This window comes from Mus caroli, chromosome 1 (assembly GCF_900094665.2).
Source record: "Mus caroli chromosome 1, CAROLI_EIJ_v1.1, whole genome shotgun sequence".
Taxonomy (NCBI): Eukaryota; Metazoa; Chordata; class Mammalia; order Rodentia; family Muridae; genus Mus; species Mus caroli.
In genome coordinates, this window is record NC_034570.1 from 152,359,968 (window position 1) to 152,382,202 (window position 22,235).

Here is a 22,235-nt window from a genome sequence, read left to right on the forward strand (position 1 = left end):
TGTGTGTGTGTGTGTGTGTACATATATATGTGTGTGTGTGTGTGTGTGTGTGTGTGTGTGTGTGTGTGTGTGTGTGTATGTATATACTCTTTGGTTGGTGGTTTAGTCCCTGGGAGTTCTGAGGGAGTTCTGAGAGGTCCAGTTAGTTGATACTGTTCTTCTTATGGGGTTGCAATTCCCTTCAGCTCCTTCCCCTAACTCCTCCATTGAGGTTCCTGTGCTCAATCTGATGGTTGACCGTGAGTATCTGCATCTGTGTTAGTAAGATGCGGGTAGAACCTCTCAGGGGACAGCCATGTCAGGCTCTTGTCAGCAAGTGCTTCTTGGCATCAGCAATAGTGTAGGTAGGGATTTGGTGTCTGCAGATGGGATGGATCCCTAGGTGGGGCGGTCTCTGGGTGGCCTTTTCTTCAGTCTCTGTTCCAATTTTTGCCACTGTCTTCCCTTTTTCTGGGTTAAAATTTTTGAGATGCATGGTAGGCCCCATCCCTCAACTAGGGCCTGTGCCTATCTACTGGAGGCTGTGCCTATCTCTACAGGTTCTGTCTCCCTTTAGTTGGGTATTTTGGATAAAGTCAACACCATTGGCTCCTGGGAGCCTCTCAATTCCCTAGAGTCTGGGACTTTCTAATGGCTACCCCCAGTTCCCCATCCCCTGCTGCTACATGTTTCTATTCAATTTCACATCATCTGCCAGTGCTTTCAGTTTAACTTGCATTAATTATATACTATATACACATATAATATATATTATATATTACATACATATATAATATATATTACATACATAATCAAACACATACATACACACACACACACACGTTAAAAATCCTCCTGGGTAAGATTTCCTTCTTAAAGAGAAATCTAACAACTAACATAAACATTCAGTCACCATGAATTTGGAGTTACGCTTGCTTTTCCTTCCACATTAGCAGTGAGCTTCTGAACTGCAAAGTCAACACAGGGCAAGGCTTGCATCCTCCATGTTGATTTCATGCTTAAGACAGGTATGGTAATTCAGATTATTTTTTAAACCTGTGAAGAATAACCGATAGATAGATAGATAGATAGATAGATAGATAGATAGATAGATAGATAGATAGATAGATAGATAAGGAGGCCTTTGATGCTGTGGTCTTTATAGTCTGCTTCCACAAGCATGAATCCCTAAGAATAGAATACATTGAAGGAAACTTAAAATGAAAGGTGCTTAGATAAAAAATTGGAAAGCTCTAAGATCTTCATAAAGAAACAAAAATTTAGCAAGCTGACTAATCTAGAATTCCAACCTCAGGCCTTCCGACAACTGAACATCTGAAAAGTCCCCATTAGCTCGAGTTGGAAGTGTTGCTCAAACTTCACAGGTGAAATGTCAGCCACCAATACCAGCATCCTGCCTGTGACCCTCTGAGGACCCCACCCTCCAGAACATACTTCTAACGATTGTCACTGGGAATTGGTGATGAGTAACATTCATATGTTTTAAAAGATAAAGCAAATATAAGTGAATAATTTTCCCTGAAAACACCAGGTTCCCACCACTGATAACAGAAGACATAATTTCACCGTCGCAGTCAAGGTTTTACAGTCCACTAAAAGGCAAGGTGACCAAAAAAAGCTACACAGGATCCCTGGAAGTGCTTCATTTCCAGAACATTGCAGGGTGGGGGTGAGGGGGGAAGGACCCGTGTGTGATGCCAATCTCATCATTATGTTGGTTGATGGGGTTCAAGCTTTGTTCTTTTCTTTGTCTTTTCAGATGCAAAACTCTCTGGTGAGCCTGGATGTTTTATAGGCAGATCCATCATGGTAGTCCCCTTCCTGAACAGCCTTACCCTGTGAGCTGCTCAGCTATAATGTTGAAGCAATGGCTGCCGGACATGTTGTGGTTAGTAGGTATTAGAATAGCCACCACTAGAAACTGTGTGCTAAATTAGTGCAGGTTTCTCTTCCCTACTGCCTATGCAATCGCCTTCCTCCCTTCCACATTGTCACCTCATATCTCTTACCTGAAAATCTCCCAGTAGACTTAGCCACACCAAATACTTTGAAATTTTTTGTAAGATTTACTCAATGTCTTTCTCAATTCAACATGCTTTAAAAAGATATATTTTCAGCCGGGCGTGGTGGCGCACGCCTTTAATCCCAGCACTCGGGAGGCAGAGGCAGGCGGATTTCTGAGTTCGAGGCCAGCCTGGTCTACAAAGTGAGTGCCAGGACAGCCAGGGCTACACAGAGAAACCCTGTCTCGAAAAACCAAAAAAAAAAAAAAGATATATTTTCAATGAGCTAGGAAAGAGGGCACCACTCTAGGGTTTGTAATAACAAATGTTCCACCCGGGGTGAGGAATGGGGTCGCCCACCCATCTCAAAAATATTAACCCAGAGTTGCTCCTGTCTAAAGGAAATGCAGAGACAAAGAGTGGAGCAGAGACTGAAGGAAAGGCCAACCAGAGTCTGCACCACCCAGGGATCCATCCCATCTACAGACACCAAATCCAGACACTGTTGCTAATGCCACAAGGTGCTTGCTGACAGGAGCCTGGTATAGCTGTCTCCTGAGAGGCTCCCCCAGAGCCTGACCAATACAGATGTTGGCGCTTACAGCCAACTGAGCAAGGGAACCCCAATGGAGGAGTTAGGGGAAGGGCTGAAGGAGCTGAAGGGGTTTGCAACCCCATAGAAAGAACAATATCAACCAACCAGACCTGCCAGTGCTCCCAGGGGCTAACACACCAACCAAAGAGCACACATGAAGGGACCCATGACTCCAGCTGCATATGTAGCAGAGGATGACCTTATCTGGCATCAATGGGGGGGGGAGGCCTTTGATCCTGCAGAGGCTCGATGCCCCAGTGTAGGGGGATGCTAGAGCCATGAGGCAGGAGTGAGTGGGGGGGGGGAGCACCCTCATAGAAGCAGGGAGGATGCGGGAGGGGGAAGAAGGGGTTTGGGGGGGGGGGGGGGGGAGGGGATACTGGGAAGAGGGAGATTAGAAATGTAAATAAATAAAATATCCAATAAACAAAACAAAACAAATGTTTGTACTTTTGACCACAGAACAGAGAAGTTAACGGAGATGGTGACAGCACTAGCCAGGATGGTGATGGATTGGCTTCTTATTACTGATAGCCAGGGGCTTCTGGAAAACACCTGGAGCACTGAGTCACCTGCAGCTGCTTTGGTGCTTTGAAGTGAGTCAAGAAGGAAAGGGCCTGAGGAGGTGCCTGACCGTGACTTCTTTCTCCACCCCCATCCCCCACCTTCACCCTCTGAAGCCTCTGAACCTGGTGAGCGCAGTAGAGCAGGCAAGGAAGAGCAGAGGGAAAAGTCTGGACCTGAAGACAAAGGGGGTGAGAAATGACTGCCCCCTGCTAATAACCTGCCACTGGGATCAGCACCTCACCTAACAGCTAATGTTTAATTACACATTTGTAACCTTGGCAAACTGAAGTCCCAGCTCCTAAGGAAGCAGAACTAGATGGTCTTATGTCAAGGACATGGAAGGCATACTCAGGAAAATAAGAAAATCTAAGAGTTTACGTCTAGAATATGTTGAATAAGAGGTTCCTGTAAAGTGACCTATGTAGATATGGTTTTTATGGGATTCCCAAGTGTGTGAACGAGTGTATCTCTAATTCTTGTGCCTTCTCTTGGACCCTTTTTGTTTGTGTGTTTGTTTGCCTTGTCCAGCTTCGATGTGACAGTTTTTGTTATATATTTTATTTTGTTATTTTTTAATGAATGAACGAATGAATGAAATGAGTAAATTAGTGAATGAATGAATGAAAACCTAGCCACTGTGATAAGGATTACCAACTGAGTTGTTATTTAAACCTTTTGGGAAAATCGGTTATCTCTAAGAGAGTGACACTGAGTCTATCAACCACTCCAGGACAGGCCTCACGTTCTGCAGTAGCTGACCAACGGATAATGAACCCAACAGCTTTTTTATGTGTGCTTTTATTTGATTGAGGTTTTATGCTTTTGTTTGTTTTTTTTTTCCTTGGGTTGGATATTTTGATTGTTTTGTTGTTATATTGAGTTTTTGTTTAATAATAAAAATAAAACTACAAAAAACTTAATAAAAACATTAAGAACCAAACAAAATCTATATGAACACTTCCCCCAAAGGGGAGAAAAACATATAAATAAATGTTGAACCATTATACCGAATTCTCCTTGAAACAAAGAAAGTGCACAAGGGAAGGGGAGACTAAGTCACTGTTGTGTCAAAGCAGCAAAGATGCAAAGATGATGCTGATGTGTTCAGTTTTGTGCTCTGAAAGGCTAATTCATTTTCTCTACCACATCGTATCCACGCAGATTTTAAAGGCATTGTGGGGCTAAAAACAGCAACAATTCTATATTGGAAAAAACATAGTTATAAAATGAGGTGAGTCTAAGAATGAGTGGAAAGGAGTTATGGAAGGGGAAAGATGTATGTTTTTAAAACTTAAAAACTCCCAACACACATGCAGTAGAGGACTTCCAGGTCTGTGTTCATTCAGAGATGATGCACCTAACCCTCAAAGGACTGGAGGCCCCAGGGAATTTAGAGGTCTGGTTGAGTAGGGTGTGTGGGCATCCATGTGGAGATGGGGTGGGGTGGGGAGAAGGGGTGGGATGTGGAGCAGTCGGAGGGTGGATGGGGAGGGGCGGAGAATGGAATATGGAGTGTAAAAAATGAATTACAAATAAAATTAAATTAAAACAAAAGAAAAACCCAAAAACTTAAACATGTCTACATGGAAAAAACTAACAGACAGATGACACACTGGAAGGAAATATCTGACACACATATAACAGAGGCTATATGCTCTATTAGCATGCAAAGAGTTGTACCACTGAAGAAGACACAATGGCCTTTTTTTTTTAAAGATCAAATTATATTGGCTAATTCACCAGAAAAACCAAAAATAGAAATCCAAATTTTCTGAAATATTTGTGAAGTGTAAATTCTAATTCCAATTTTACCTGGCAGCTTCAATTTCTTCTTTTTTACTATGATGAAACAGAATAGTGAAGAAACACTCTCAGGTGGTGGCTGTAACAGTATGAAGTGATACAAAGTTTTAAATAATAATTTGACAAACATATCAGAAGTTGGGAGTGGACAGTATGTGCTTAGTCCTTTTAATTCTTTCTTTCCGAGGGAAAGACTAGCAGAAATATGAACACATAAACTTAATCACTGCAGCAGTTTTTGAAAGAACAAAATTTTGAGAACAACCTAAGTACCTTTAGGGAAATGACAGATGGTGTGAAGACCTGTGTAGTCTTTAAGATGAAGGAAGCAATGTTTGCATGGAGAAGAGATATTTTTTATTTACTTTTTTATTGTTTTATTTAATCTTTGAACCAGAAGAAAAACAGTTATGGATCTAATTGGAGAAACAGATATATAGAAAAATAAGTCTAGGAAATAATTATGGTAAGTGGTACAAAGGAAACAGAGAACAGGTAGGCGTAATCCTTGATTCATTTCTTTCCAACACCTAATCATCAGACATGAAAGCCCTGCTCTCAAAATGTGTACCAACATTTTCCATTTCTCTCCCATGCCACATCGATGACTCTTCCTGAAGCTTTCCTTAGTCCCATCAATAAAGTTGAAACTTCTCACCCCAGCTTCCAGAGCCCTGCTCAGCTGTAACCCTGCTTACTTCTCCACTATCCATCTCTTGTCATCCCCAGGAGTCCAGTGACACCATTCTTTATTCTATTCACCCTACCCATGAAGCACACTCTTGTTTTAGATCCATCATCTAGTGGCTTTCAGTGAGAAGAGAGGAGAAAGACACCTCCAGTGGGGAGTCTGGACATCAGGACAGATGTTTGATGTCCCAATGACAAGGTGGAAGCAGTGCTACTTCATGCTCAGGGATGCTCCTTGAAGCATATTGCCATGTGCTGTACAGTCCCCCGCCATAATGTATTGTTTGATCCAAAATGCCAAAAGCAGGTCCAAAAATGGCTGTTCCTGCTCTCTAGAATGATCACTACCTAGTGATTATATTGCTATTTTATTTTTTATGATATCTTCTAACTCTGCTATTGTGGTAGGAAGGGACTACAGCAACTCCTGCAGGCATTCTCCCCCCTCAGCTACATCTCCATCCCTGAACTGAATGATACTGTATTATAATCACTAGCATATACTGACTGTATAAATGCATCCATGTCACTCATTTTGACTGTGTCCACATACAGCCTCGCTATCTTTCTTCTTCAGAGTGTTTTCTTTAATGTCATCATTCTAGTCTCTTGTTAGTTTATTTCTATTTTAAGTCTCAAAATAGAGCTTATTGTTGCCTAACAATCTCTGGGATTACGCGTTTATTTTCTTGTTTAGTTATTTTAAACACAGTTTTGGAACCCCATTTAAGGATAAGTTTCATGAGAATGAATGAGATTTTGTGGGTTGTACTTAGTGGTAAGAATACTTGCCTAGCAAATGCGCTGGGCTGGGTTTGCTCCCCAGGGCCCAAGATACAAATTAATAAAAGAATAATCATCATTATGTTCGCCATTCCACCCTCCAAACAATGCTTGACTCCTAGCATGTACTTAACAAATAGTCGTTAAATAACTGGATACTGATAATTTTAATGAGGCCAGAAGGCAAACTGATATGTGGCTAACAGTCTTCAGATCTGACAAGCCTAGTCTTGAATTCTAACTGATACTCCATGGCCACTGACTGAGAAGTTATCACTTCTCTGCTTTCTCACAAGCTGGAGTCAGTAATGTTTGGCTAAGGGGGTTGCTATGGGTATGACCTGTCCTAAATATAGGCACTTTCTATAACTCTCACTTAAAGGGAAGCAATGCTATCTTGCTATGTACATACATCATGATTTGAGGGCCATAATAAGTCTTGTGGTAAATGTTATATCACTTTTCAATTAAAAGTTGATCTACTTAACCACTCAGTGAACCATAAACACAAATTTGGCTGTAAGGCAGAAAAAGCATTCCTAATCAAGCATTGATCTACTGTGTGCTCACCTCGACTCCTGGATACATTCTCTGCTAGAAACAGAAGCAATCTTCATATTCATTGGACAGGTTGGAAAAGCTGGCTGGCCAGCCTAGTCAGGAACAAGGCCCAAGAGCACAACTCTAAAAAGAGCTTCAGCAGAATCAAGCCTTGCTGGTTTCTTCTTTTCATCACCCTATCCAGACCTCTGCAGAAGTCTTCTGAATTTCATAGAAACCAGAATAAGGCCACCTAAACGACGCAAAGAGGATGCTGAGGTTGAGATAATTCTTCCATTCCAGCTCACACTTCAGAGTTCTGTTTAACACCTCTGTCTCTTTCTCACCATCTAAAGGGTGTTGTCTCTTCTCAATGAATCTAAGGTCACTTCAGTCTAGACTTAAATCTCTTTGGGGAAGATCTAGCATCTTATCCATTTACTTGAGGCCAGAGATAGTCTCTTTATAGTTCCATGAACCTCCTTCCACAGACCTTCTCTTTCAATGAAAAAAAAAATGTATGCATTTTCTTCTATAGATTGGAAGTGGAGCAAGAACAGAGTTGGGTTGGAGCAGGATGGAGGATAAGCTCTAGAACAAACAAACCCAAAAGATCTATCCATGCCATTAAAAGCCTTGGAAACTCCAACAAGTAGCTGTTGTCTCATTGGCTAGGGTTCTTGTCTTGCATGCCTTATGTATTTGAACACTTTAAAACTTGATACCATCGTCATGTCTCTTACCAAAACTTCACATAGTCTTTGAAGTGGTTCACCCACAGAAAGTGGGGCTGCAACATGAGAACGAAGAGGTTCTAGTCCCTCTATGACAGGCTGCTACTGGAAAGAGGGGGATCCCCTTGGCAGCTCGCATCTCCTGAAGTGATTCCAAGTTTAATGAAGGAGGCAGCTATCAAGGGTAGCACTAAGCTTAAATGTCCCATTTCTGAAATTAAATATTTAAATATCATCTCTTAAAATTGTATTTCAGAATGAAAAGACACAGTCATCAAGATGGCTAATCATATCTGCAGGAGAATGAATACAGCTTTAGGTTGTCATGGTAAGCAAAATAAACCAGACTCAGAAAGTCAAATAGACAACTATAATGTTTTATTTCAGATTGAGGACAAAGACTTAAATATATGTACACACTTACGAATAGAAAACAGAAGAAGCTAAGGGGACCGACCGGCAGGAAAGGAGAGAGAGGAACATAAGATGGTAACTGGAAATTAATATAAGTGAAGTACATGATATGAATCTATGAATATGTTATGAGTACCATTACTTGTATGATAATTAAAATGTGGCTAATCATAGTAGACTTTGTATATAATGAACACATAAGATATCCAATATCTCAACTATGAGTAAAGAATCTGACACAAGCCAGTTGCTCTTATATGTATAATGACGTACTTAAAGTAAAAACAAATAATAAAATGATTTTAAAGACTATGGTTAATATAAAATAGTATTCTTTTACTTTCACACTTCAGAAGATTATTTTTTCTGTCTGTTTCTTATAATAGGTAGTTTTTATAGTTGATGAGGTTTTCCTATATGGGTCTTATGAAAATATTAAAGAGCAAGAAATCTTAGTTGTCTCTGTACACGTGTGTGTATAAGCGCATGCTCTGTGTGTGTGTGTTTGTGTGTGCACGTGCACGTATGATGTGTATATAGGCACATATGTCACAACACATGTGTGGAGGTCAGAAGACAACTTAATAAAGTCAGTTTCCTCTTCCCACGTTTATGTGCTTTCTGGAGAATTGACCTGAGGTCACTAGGTTTGCAAGTGCCTTTGCCTGCCAAACCATCTCACCTGTTCAGGAATTTATCTAAGCATGGTGATCAGAAAACTTACTGAGAAATACAACAGCTCCACAGCTCCTCCTCCAGCAGCCTTTCCAAGGCCTGAAGGATTCCTTTTCATGTCAGCAACAGTATTTCTATAGAGGACTAAGAAAAGGAATTTCACAACATCCGTGGGACTTACTTAAAGTCACATAGAGTTAAGCAAGTGGCCGTGGCTGAACTCACCCAGGCCTTCTCAGCCTGAATTCAATCCCTTTCCTTTTTTCCTCAGGACAACTGAGTTTCCTCAGGACGACTGAGAGACAGCAGAGTGTTGGCTCTGGGAGTCCAGATGGAAGCAGAGAGTCCATAGTTCTTGGGAAGAATCTAGAGAAAATCCATGGCCACCTCTGGGACCCTGTGATCTCTATGTATAGGATGACCCTAACTCTATTCTCTATTGCTACATCACAATACCACAGATTAAATAGTTTACAAGGTGACAAATGAAGGACATGTAAGGGCTAGGAAGTCCATGGGCATCATGTGGGTATAACTGTGGGCAGGACAGAGTGACAGCATTTGATGATTGTCTTTGAACTGGTCCATAACTTAGCAGAAAGCGAGAGGACCAGAACATGTGTTTAAAAAAAAAAAAAAGCAAAGCCAAAAAACATAGTGGGCAGATTACTAGCCTAGTTATTAATAAAATAAGATCAATCCACTCAAGAGGGCTCTGCTTCATGACCTAGTCACCTCTTAATAGGTCCCACATCCCCGAACTATCACTTCAAGGATTAAGCTTACAGTATATGAATCTATTTTATGCTAGACTAAAACCTAACGACTTTCCATCTTAAGGATCGGAACTGGCAGCTTCTCTGCTTGAGATGCTCTGCCCTGGGCATCTGTATGTCCTGCTTTTCATCCTTTCAATAGCCATTCTCCCATCACTCCCTGCCATTTTACCTAAATATGTTTGCTTTCTTCTGGAGAAGAGAAACTCGTGTAACCCAGGCTGACCTCAAACCTGCGATCCATCTATCTACCTTAGTCTGAGAAGTACGGGAATAACAGCTATGTACCTATATATATATATTATTGCCTGCTTTCTGCTTTGCCAATGAAATATACTCCATAAAGGACTCTATTATTGTATCCTCTAGGCAAGTTTCTTTTATATGGCAGACATTAAAAAAAAAAGACACTTGCTAACTTCCAGGCAAGATGTTCCCACTAGTATAGTAGTGGCTTTTCTTATAAGTGCGACAAACACCTCATCAATTGAATTTGAGACTTGCTCCATTGGAGGGAAGTCATGTCTGGTATAATCTGGTCAAAAAAAATCCTTGCTGGTGGGAAATCACCACTCTAGCAGGGGAACTTGGATATTGTGGTCTAGCTAAATGTTCATAGCAGCAAATATCTTGTAACTATTCATATCTTATCCATAGACAAATGTTGCTCTCATCCTTAATCAGAGAAGCCTTTTTTTTTTTTTTTTGATGAATTGTATTGAGTGCAGAGACTCAGGTATACAAAGTAAGGAGAACAAGTGATGGATAGGTACTTGGTCCTAAACAAGACATTTATACCTTAAGGCTCAGAGAACATTATGAAAGAGGAACTAGGAAGAATGTAAAGGCCAGAAGTTAGGAAGAAGGGCTCCAAAATGCTATCATCTGGTAAGACACAGCCACTTGCAATCACAGACTCACAATAGCTGCAGATGTTTGCACTGGGGCTGCACAAGAATAGGCCCATCAATGAAAGTCAAACACAGATAGGTCCCTGCCCTTCACCAATGAACTATTTGCTACTGATGGATTCATGGAGAGAGGTAGTAATTGCTTCAGTTGAGTGCCCACTAGTGACCCCACCAGGCTCAAATAGATCAAATCTAATTGTTCACATCAACAGCCTGGGTTAAAGAAATGAGTCACAAAACAACCAAAAGTCACATTTCTTAGAAAGGGACTGGTTGGGGGTAAGGGATATTGGAAAGAAATAAGAAAGAGTGTACGGGAGAAAAAAATCAGCATACACATTATATGTGCATGAAATTATCTAAATGGCTGTCAGTAAAGACATTTTTAAATTCCACTTGGAGAACAAACAAGTATCTTATGTTTAAATACCAGCATTTTGAGTGTCTACTCAAAGCCTGGCATGGTGGCGCAGGCCTTTAATCCCAGCACTTGGGAGGCAGAGGCAGGTGAATTTCCGAGTTTGAGGCCAGCCTAGTCTACAGAGTGAGTTCCAGGACAGCCAGGGCTACACAGAGAAACACTGTCTTGAAAAAAAAATGCATACTGTGTGCATCACACACACACACACACACACACACACACATCATTACTCTAAACCTTCAGTTTATACACATCGTTTATACACATTGTTTTAGGGATGCCTTGAAGGCAAAATCTTACTTTACTGTGGGAGTGGCAAGTCCTCTGGGAGAGTGCTCACAGTTAGAATTCTAATGAGAGCCAGGAAACCTGCTATAATGGGCATTGTCCATTTATAGAGAATGAGGGTCTCATTGACAGTCTTAGACAACGTGAAGACTGGAGCATGAGTTTCACATCATTCTATAGAATTAGAAGAAAGGGTGACCCCATGGCTCCGAGGAAACCTCTGAATGGGACAGGATGAAAGTTGTATTGCCTTATTCTGAAGATGAAGTATGGAGAACTGTGTCACAGCAGACCCAAATGAGAAGGTCACATTTGAGATGACACTCTGCTGCCTTCCAAATGAACTTTAAGAAACAAGATGCCTGCTTAGCCACTTATATAACTAAGTCTAGCAGGTTTACAGGTGAATCCTTGGCGGTCCTCAGATGGGCTCACTGCTGAGCCCATAAACAATGTGTTCTGCCTCTCTTTTTCTTTCTAAATCACTCATGACCCATGACTTTAGGGAAGAAAAGGAAGAAATGTAGAAATTCTACCCAGGTACCTTTAAACACACACACACACACACACATACACACACACACAACCTCTGTACTTCTTCTGATAAGGACCAAAGGATGTCTAAGCCTTAGCCCATAAAGGCAAACATCTACTTTGGTTTTGAGGGGCCAGGTTTCCCCCTCCACTTCCCTCTTCTGAAAAGGTCTCAGATGAGGCACTCTTCTGATGATGGCCACAGAAGAGCTCTTTCCTGTGAAGCTGTGGTAAGTCAAAACCTACTTCAGAGAACACAAAGCCACCACTCTGAGGGGCTAAGAAAAGAATGGGTGTGTGTGCTGTTAGATGTTAGAAAACAAAACCTCAAATTACTGAACAAGATGTGACTTCTGTGTAGGTTTGTGTTCAAGTTTGTTTTTAATCATCTTTTGTTACGAAACAATGGGTGATCCCATTTTCAACAAATACATTTAAAGTTGTTTTGGCTTTATCATTACTTACATTTTAAGTTAAAGAAAAATACCTCAAGGTTTCTAAAAGTATTTTTTCCATCTCTTCACTGTAATTAATACTATATTTGATCTTCACTGAAATGCCAAGAATCAGAATACTTCAAGTATAGTGAGCTATTACTAACCCCAGAGTCACCTTAGAGAGATGGAAATGAGAGTAGTTTGATTGCTAGGTTATAACACACACCAGTCCCAAGATGCCTCCGCCCCATACTTACTTCTTCTTTGCTGCAGTATGATTATCTAGAAATATCCATTGACCAAGAAAATAAAAATATCCAGAAAACTTCCTGTGACCCTTCGAGTTAGGCTTCTTTGATGTTGAGGTCAAAATATAAGGAAAAAAGATAAGGAGAGTTTTATCCCAGTGGCTGGAAAGACAAATCTACAACCAAAAGACCAAATTCTCTCAGACATTCTTCATGAAGGAACCAAACCACCCAAAGCAGTTGACAGCAGAATCTGAGGAAGAGCAGTTGAGGCCTTCCAACCTGAGCCTTTGGTTTTGTCCTTCAGTTCATTCAGGAAACTGAGATCTTGGGCTCTGTTGTCTTGGGTCTATCCCTTCTTCCTCCCCTATTTAATTCCTGGACGTATCAGATACCTAACAATATCATTCTTGTATCTAGTGTTATGGATTGGTGTATGTTTCTGTGTCTGTTTCCTTTTTAACTTTTCCTCCCACTTGTTACTTCAAACTCCCATTCTGTAATCGACACAAAGCTCTATTAAACATGCATATTGAAGAGGCTACACCAATGTTACACATATATCAGCTCTTTTCTGCACATCAGAGGTCAACCAAAGACTACAAAGTGAACTAAGAAAAAGGACAGGGACTCGACTCCAGCCTTTAATATGAAGCACGTGTCCTTTCCACTCTGTCATAGCTCTACTCCAGGAAAATATGAGCTGCCATCAAATATATGAAAAGTTGGGTCCGCTTACCATTGGTCATAATGCTGATAAACAAAACTCAGGTTAAGGTGAAGTCCAGAGGAAAGAAACTAGACAGAAGAGAGGAGAAATCAACAAAGGTGGGAGAATTTGTTACACGGCTCAACTCACCTTTGCAAATTCTTCTCAGAATGCTCCGAAGTCATTATGAATGAAGAAGCCACGGAGAAAAGAAACAATAAGCACACCTCACTGATTTCTAAAGTCTATGTCCTTAAGGCATTTCTGTATTCTATAACATAATTTTATTTGTCTTTTCCTCATTAGGATGTACAAAACATAAATACTAGTTGTATTAAAGGAAAACAGTATCAGTAGCTGATAATAAAAGATTTTGAAGACTATTAGAGTTTATTGCCAAGAAACATTCAGATATCTAGCATCAAATGTAACATGTTTCTAATATGTACTCCATAATGTACATATTTTATTTATATGACTCCTTAGAATCTGTTTACTCTCATACATACAAACACACAGACATCATTGCACTGGAGGTATGCATGCTATGTAGAGAATGATTTGTGCCTCAAACATCCCTCTTACTTCTCCGTTGGCAACAAAGGTGGGCTCAGAAAACATTAGGTAACAGTAAAGATGGTGCCAATGGGACACTGTCTTTTTTTCAGTCTCTAGCTTATCAGTCAAATGAGCCTCCTTTCTCACCCTTGTATATTCATACCACAGCTATGTCTCAAAAATGGCCTCCTGTGAGGTAGTAAGTAGACCCACCCTGGAAGTGAGTGTAAAGGTGTCTTCTTCAATGGCTAAAATACTCTTGGCCATTTAACATCAGACAGTTCTTTCTCTGTGCCTCTGCATTGTCACACAGCAGTCCAGAGCTTTATGTTCCTCAGTCACAGACCTCCTTCCATCTGGCTCATGATGCAGGCATTAAGGACCACTCCATGGACCTCGAGAAAATGAAGGATAGCTGACCTGTTGGACCTTGCGGTCATGAGGTCTTTGTGGCTCATGTAGTCTTAATTAATCTCAATTGGTCTTAAGAAGACTCTCATTCAAGGCAATATTCCTGGTGCCCATGATTAAGAATAGTAGATCATTTAAAAATGCTTTTTCCTTTAAAGCTTATACAAGCCAAAAAAGGTCTTAGATTCCTCAAAATTGATCAGAGAGAGTTGAGATATGTTGACATATAAATGGTCAGCACTGGTAAGATTAAATACTGCCCCCAGGTAGCTGCTGTGGGCCCATATCTGTCCAGTAGTGCAGTAGTTCAACCTCTTCTCCTCCATTAGCACCAGATCCCCAGGATACTTAGAGTTCCTCATATAGACCTTGTGGTTTAGGGGCTGGTTGTTGCAAGACTGACCCCGGAAGTATACTTTGGAATATATGAAGTACAACCCAGCTTCGTTGATCACAAGGCCACCTTTCTTATACTTCACTCCAGAGATCAGAGCGGTTCCATATGTGTCTTCCCATTCCAGAGGGATGGACCTTGAGTGGGGGTTCCCTGTAATAGACCAGAGAGGAACGTTCAGGCAGAAAGGCTCACACACCTGACATGCACCCCTTAACTAAAGTTCTATATGGAATGACTTCTGATGAAAAAGTGGCTGAGGAGGTAAAACATGGTCCCCCACTGAGTTTCTTCAGCACGTTTTCCAAATTCCCCACCTCATTTTAATCATCCATATAAATGGGACAAAGTTAGTGTGTGCCTCAGGTGAAACTCGGGGAAGATTATGAGGATAATTTCAGATCTCTGCAATAAACACTTTATAATTTAAACTAGTTCCTACACTTCTGGGCTTGGGGACTCCTCCATAAAAAAGGGGATCTCTGGAGTTCAACATCTGGACAAAGTCTCATGATTATGTGGTCCATCTCCTCATTTAGTTTGGATTCCTTGGCCTCTTCTTTTGGGCTAATCTCCTTCCTTTGTATTCACATAGGATTAAATGTACCTACACACAGCAAGTACTCAATAAATGTTTGTGGATCCAGATGAACTTGTCTACAGTCTCCATGTGATTACAGGAGCTGGTAGACCTCTTAGTGTGATATTTACCCACATTTTTTATGTTTATTTTTCTAGTGGAGGTGCTCATACCATATTATACCAAACCACTTCTTCACTTTATAATCTTAGTCTGAAAGCCCACAAATGCCAGAACTGTCTCTTCTTACTCAAAATAGTTCACCATTTCACCCTCTGATGCTCCTCCTGTTGGACCTATGTCACAAATCCCCCTGCAGATTTTGGAATGGTTGAAAAGAGTATGCTTTGCATGGGCAAGACCAAATCATACATAATTCCATAGCATTAAGTTTTGTCAGACTAAGGTCATGAGATCCAAGAGATAAGGATGATCTTGAGTGATAACTACAGTTGTCAGTAATACTTTCCAAGAGCTGCAATGGAAATTTAGCAGTTGGTCCACAGTTTTCCAAAGGCTTTCTGTCCCCACCCACTCCTTCCAGACACAAACCTGTTAAATGGGCCACACTCCTCGGCTCTTTTTTTTCAGAGGGTGTACTGGGGTTGGCTGCATAACAGAGAGATAAAAGACATGTGAAAATTATTACGATAAAGGCCGACTATGATATGTCTTGATAGAACTCTAAATACCATCATTTAAATATAAGATTTTCAGAGCATAAGATGAAATATTCTAGTACACACTCACAGAGAAAATCTAAACTGGGGGACTCATAGGAGTGTGTATTTCAAAAACAGTTTAAAAAGACAAGATAGGGAAAGATTTTAGATAGATGGATAGATAGATAGATAGATAGATAGATAGATAGATAGATAGATAGATAGATAGATATAAAACATTGCAATAAAACAGCGAATACAAACATTGCTGCACAAGACTGCTATTTCTGTTACTCCATTTAGAACTTGCCTTGGCCCCTTTAGGTCAAGATTACTCCCCTAATTATATATGATCTGCAAAAAGATATTAGAAGCTGACTGACTATAGTGATGGAGGCAACCAATGTGCACCCAGGCTGACTATTATCCCGATTCTGCTGGCTGATGAGAGTCTAGAAAAGGTGACTGATTCACCTTCTGGTCATCATCCTACAGTCTATTCCCAAACTGACTCTACTGAGGCCTCCTCACAGGTCATGAGGTTGCCCAGATTTTTAGTTCCTCAGGTTGCCTTTGCCTTGCCCCTCCTCCTCCATCACACTGAGCACTTGCACACAGCAGGAGTCCTATGACCTAGTTATGCCCCTTCTTCCCCGCCCCTGGGCCTTTCCTCATTCTGTCTGCAACACCCTCCAGATGAGATCTCGGTGTTAAATTCCTGTCAATTCTCTGAACACCATCTTCACTGCTCTTCCTTTGGGAAACCCTTCAGCACCTTTTGTCAACTATGACCCTTCAACCTTTGAAACCTAAAATCCCTCTGTCATTCCCTTTCTTGATACTTCTGGCTTCTCCTTGCTGGGGCAACTATATATACACACACACACACACACACACATATATATATATATAGGGAAAGATTTTAGATAGATGGATAGATAGATAGATAGATAGATAGATAGATAGATAGATAGATAGATATAAAACATTGCAATAAAACAGCGAATACAAACATTGCTGCACAAGACTGCTATTTCTGTTACTCCATTTAGAACTTGCCTTGGCCCCTTTAGGTCAAGATTACTCCCCTAATTATATATGATCTGCAAAAAGATATTAGAAGCTGACTGACTATAGTGATGGAGGCAACCAATGTGTACCCAGGCTGACTATTATCCCGATTCTGCTGGCTGATGAGAGTCTAGAAAAGGTGACACATATATATGTGTGTGTGTGTGTGTGTGTGTGTGTGTGTGTGTGTGTGTGTGTGTGTATATATATATATATATATATATATATATGTCTTTGCTTTCTTCTTGTTCAGGAAAACTGTACCTCTCTGGAATAAACACTTTATGACTAAACCAGTCCTAACACTGCTGGGCTTTGAGAGCCTGGCCACCAAGTCTTTCCCTAATGGCATTTGACAATATGGTAAAGTCACAAGAGCATTTAGCCTTGTTTAGCACAGCATCAGTAAATTAAATTGACATAGTTAACATTGATAATATTCTTAAAAATAAACACTGTTTCTCTAACTTCAAATATTTCAGCTAAGGTAGAAATCTATTACTGGGCTTCATGAATTCAGCTAACTGATACATTAAAAAATATTTATAGGAAGGTACTTGTCTACCTCAGGCTTAGAGTAGACTATAAAACACACCCTGGGTGTGAAAATAGCCCATTCTATTGAGATCACCCTAGAAACAATCGTGTCCTTTCTAGCGTCCTCTCTAGCACCTGGGACAAGCCCCCTTGAAAAAAGTGAGTGAACAGGATAGGCAAGACTATGACCTGAGCAGCTAACCTGGCATTCTGCCACGCACGAACAAGAAACGCAATTGCTTACCTTTATATTCCTCATACAGTCTAGTATTATGTTATTCTCATAAAACATATTCCTATAAGTATCTGCTCGAGAGGTTCTAACAATATCCAGAAATACAAGAAAAGACCTTTTCCTGCCTCAGGCTCCTTGCATGTGAAATGGAGAATATCCTACCTACACAACTCTTCTCTCCAAGACGTGTCTGGCTGATCCCTTGTGCATTAGTGCAAACCACCCTATAAAGGACTTTTCCAGACCACTCTGCTTTGTATCATTCTTAGTACAGATTGAAACTGTGTTGTGGGTTTGTTTTTGTTCCTCTTCTCCACTGTGCTATCAGCTTGCTGAGAAAAGGCATCCACCCTTCTCTCTCATTCTCAATCACCAACCAAGACTAAGCCTCTGTCATGGGAGGCTCTCTAAAGCCCTGATATATAAATATGATGTCCAGTTAGCTAACTATGGGGAAGGTAGCAGTGTAAAAAGAAATAGGACTGGGCAGATGGCCGAGTGAGAAAAGGCACTTGTTGCCAAGCCTGAGCACCTGAGTTTGACCCCTGGAACCCACAGGTAGAAGGAGAGATCTTATTCCCACAGGTTGTTCTCTGAACTCTACACACAAGCTCTGGAACACACATGTGCACGTGTACATAAACACACAATAAAATAAATGTTTGAAAAAGTATTTTCTTAGAAGTTTAAAAACATGCACATGTAATTTTATTATTAAACTGAAAATGGCCTTTGATAATGTGTCTCGTTACCTAACAGCATTAAGTACACAATATTCGTGGCATTAAAAGTCCCACAAGGTGGTTTTGGTTGCTGTTCATGATGTTCCCCTATTGTATTTCAACTCATCTTCTATTGTGAGAGTTCAGCTTCTTCCAAACTGTTCAAACTGTTGTTGTTTTATAAGAAAGTGATGAACACTACACACACACACACACACACAAACGTGCGTGTGTGTGTGTGTGTATATACATATATATACATATACATATGTGTGTGTGTATATATATATATATATATATATATATATATATACACACTCTTAACTAAAAGAATCCTTTGGTGATGTAATTACAAGGTAGACTAACAGTTCAAGACCTTGGAATGAACTTTCCCAGTGTTCTTCAGGATTCTTAACAGCAATTTCCATGCGCATTGGATGAAACTTGTGCCAAATACGGCTTTTTTTTCTCCCATATTTGATAATCTTTGAGTTTTTTCCTTTTTATGAATTTGATGGAAGAAATAAATATTCCTTTCTTTAAATCAGCTCCTCTTAATAGTCAAGTTGCGATTTTGATACTCTTGTGATGGTTTATCAATTTCTGGACATCTACGTTGGTATAAAGAAGATAAGCACTGGGGCAGGCGACCTGACTCATCTGTTCATTTGACTTCTATTCACTAAAACGATTCCATCAAGTGGGTGAAAATGGGTGATTACCATCTGTTTCACAAGCCATGCTCCACTGATTTCAAATGATTTCACTTTAGAAATCCTGAGAGGTTTTGTTTTTCTAACAAGTTATTTACACTGTGCCTGTGTATCCTGGGCTCTGGTCCTTCGGATGCAAAGTTGAAAACCAGAGCACACCATGGTGACCCCTGAAAGAGCTTATATCCTCACACAGGAGATGACTGGTCACTGTCTGTCTTCCTTCCTTCCTTCCTTCCTTCCTTCCTTCCTTCCTTCCTTCCTTCCTTCCTTTCCATTAATTAATTTATTCAATTTACATCAGATTGCAGTCCCTCCCCCATCCTCCCCTCACACAGTCCCTCCCCTCCTCTTCTCCTTTGAGAAGGGAGCCTCTGCTACACCCTGTATCAATCCACTCTAGCACATCAAGTCACTCAGGACTAGGCACATACTCTCCCACTGAGACCAGACAAGGCAGCCCAATTAGGGGAATGGGATCTAGAGGAAGGCAAAAGATTCAAGGACAACCCCCTCTCTAGTTGTTGAGGGACTCACATGTAGACCAAGCTGCACTGTGGTGGATCCATCCCCTTTTTATGGATGGTTTGGTTTTCTTCAAAGTTATTAGAATACACCTGTAATGTTGCCCTTACAAAGGAAATCAGCTTTGTATTTGCTTCTCATTTCTGGGCCACGACTGAGAGATGGAAGTTTCTCTGTGCATTGGAAAGTCCTAATAGGTAGCAAGGCACTGGGGGACTGTTCTCCTAGTCCCAGTTTCAGACTTGGGCACTGAATCTAATTGGCCTAGTATTTTACATCTAGTATTTTTGCCTCTATTCCCTTTCTGTCTCTAGGAGTCACAGCCACCACAGTGTAAGATGGGACCAAGATACCCTTGGAAGGAGCCAAGGGAAAAGGTCCAGGGCTATATGTGTGTCTCTTTCCAAAGTCAAGTCCAAATTCATTTGAGTTGCGGGCAGTGTTCATTCAGATACACTGATATTGAGCAATAAGCTACAGTCAATATTTTCACATCGTTCACAGAAACACACTAAACAAAGTGCCAAAAGCTCCTCAGGGTTTCATGCCTAGGAAACATAAGTCCAAGAAAGGAACAGAATCCCAGGCATCCTCCCAACTTTGTTGAGTGTTGAAGACCAGCTATGGGAACTCATAAGGCAGACATAAAATTACTTACCTATTTGCTTTTCAAAAGATGATACTTTAAGGCTTTGGTTGGTGAACTAGTGAGAAAAAGAGAGTCATAGAGTAAATGTGCAGTTATTTAAGCCAAGGAAGCAGAAGTCACAGCAGTCCATAGAAAGAGGACTAGGTGTGTCAGACCTGGCCTGAGTTAGGATTTGGCCATGCAATTGTATCCAGAGTAGTACTAAGGCTTCTAAGTGTCTTTGAAGAAAAAAAGTTTATTTACACTTCTGAACAAGACACAGAATTGATTTTCATCCTTGAATCACTAAACTCGAAGCAGCGAGAAGCTCACCAAACACCCTTGACAACTCAGAGAGGAATAATTATTTGCTTCGAATTCTCTAGAAGATGGAAAATAACTTCCTGTGAGCAGTGGTTCTCAACATTTCTAACGCTGCATCATCCTTAAGGTTATGGCAACCCCCAACCATAAAATGATTTCATGGTTACTTCATAACTGAAACTTTGCTACAGTTACAAACCCATAATGTAAATATCTGAGATGCTGAATGTCTGATCTACAACCCCTGTAAAAGAGTGGTTTGACTCCCCTCACTGAGGGGTCGCGACCCACAGGCTGAGAACAACTCTCTTTGAGGGGCGTGTGCACCTGATTCTCCAACTCTAAAGAAGAGACTCTAAGAACTCTTTTCTAAAATAGAGGGGATTGAAAAGATCTTTGCCTTTAAGAACAACAACAACAAAAACAACCCCAAATCATTGCAAGCAACACAGTAGCCCACATGGGCCATAGCAAGTCCCTACTCCCACGCAGCAGAGTCAGGTTGCAGCCAGAAACTCAAGGGCTTGCTAACCCATGTGCTAGGCTTACCTCACGGAGTTCTGCCAGTTCCTTCTGCAGGTGGAAGATCTGATACATTCCTAATCCCATTCCAACCAGAGCCACCAGAACCATGAGAAATATCACCGGTAGCCACAGATTTGTGTTGTGGTCCTTCTTTAGAGGGATCAGTGGCGGCAGTGGGGGTGGTTGTGATGGCGGTGGTAGAGGTGACACAGGTGGTGGTGGAGGTGGCGGTCTCCTTTGGTCCGGCCCTCGAGGCCCAGAAGATGGACAGGGAAAAACTGACCCTGGAGGAGCCCAAGACGAAGTGGCACTGCTGTCTACCCAGAAGATCTGGGGACATGGGTAATTCATGGGCTGCTGCATGGCACCCAGCCCCAGGAAAGGGTTTCCTTCTCACAGTCTTGTGGAGACTCAAGTGTCAAGGACAGAACTCTGACGCTGACTGCTCCGGGGAAGCTAAGTTTTCTTTATAAAGTTTCCACAGTCAAGGGAAACACCTCTCTCCTGTTCTCTTCTCTTTGCTTCTCTGTGAGACACCCACTCACTTGCATCTGAAGCTGAGAAGCCTCAAAAAGCTCGCAGCAACCCCAGGAAGTTTCCGCCCAGAAATTTCTGACGACAAGTCTTCGAAGTTCCAATTGGCGTCTCTGTGCTAACTGAGAAGGCTGGTAAACCAGACTTGCCTGCCTGAGGTCCACAACTCAGCAAGTCAGCGCTGGATACCCCTTGAGGACATTAGCTCTTCCGCAGCTCTGGGGTGTGTCCTGAGAGGCCTGTTGGTGCTGAGGCACTGGGAAAAGGCCAAGAAGTTCGGCTAGAGAAGAAATCTCCACATCTGAGCATAGGGAGTTGAAGTCCCTTCCCTGAACATCAGCCAGCTGCAACCAGGAATGTGTGCCAGGTGTTCCAGGCTGCCCTGCCCCCACTGGGTCTGCCCCCTACCCATCCCACTTCCCCTGGGAAGTGTAGCTTTCCTCCTCTGTAATCATTTAACTTTGCAATCTCTATTCTGGTCACCAGATGAAAACCGAGGTGCCTAATTCAGAAGAGTTTGAGATGAGCAATAAATAGCATTTTTATAGCAAGTGTGCCTTAACCATCACACAGCACATACTAAAACATTATTCAACATTTACAGCAAATTTAAGTATATATCTTATGCCTTTATAAAACTGACCACTCTGCCTTGGGTTTGACTTCAGTCTTCTGGCCACACATGCAC

At 41.3% G+C, this 22,235-nt stretch overlaps 1 protein-coding gene across 2 annotated transcripts; it reads right to left on the reverse strand.

Moving 5' to 3' along the window:
• Window positions 1-13,363: 13,363 nt before the first annotated feature.
• Window positions 13,364-21,583, reverse strand: Faslg (Fas ligand). 2 transcript variants are annotated; one of them, XM_021170968.1, is made up of 4 exons: window positions 21,038-21,583; window positions 20,195-20,240; window positions 15,624-15,680; window positions 13,364-14,644 (listed from the first exon to the last, which is right to left on the reverse strand). In XM_021170968.1, the coding sequence occupies exons 1-4, from the start codon at window positions 21,374-21,376 to the stop codon at window positions 14,250-14,252; spliced, it is 837 nt and encodes a 278-aa protein (XP_021026627.1). In that variant the 5' UTR covers window positions 21,377-21,583; the 3' UTR covers window positions 13,364-14,249. The 2 variants fall into 2 exon arrangements, with proteins under 2 accessions (XP_021026627.1, XP_021026635.1); XM_021170976.1 differs by lacking the exon at window positions 20,195-20,240.
• Window positions 21,584-22,235: the final 652 nt, after the last annotated feature.

What these genes read in the sequence shown, in the direction of transcription:
- Faslg (XM_021170968.1), bottom strand. Translation starts at nt 21,376, where the DNA reads ATGCAGCAGCCCATGAATTACCCATGTCCCCAGATCTTCTGGGTAGAC. An exon ending in AACTGGCAGAACTCCGTGAG is followed by an intron (nt 20,241 to 21,037) that starts GTAAGCCTAGCA and finishes TTTTCTCACTAG; the next exon opens with TTCACCAACCAAAGCCTTAA. An exon ending in ATCTTTTGAAAAGCAAATAG is followed by an intron (nt 15,681 to 20,194) that starts GTAAGTAATTTT and finishes TCTGTTATGCAG; the next exon opens with CCAACCCCAGTACACCCTCT.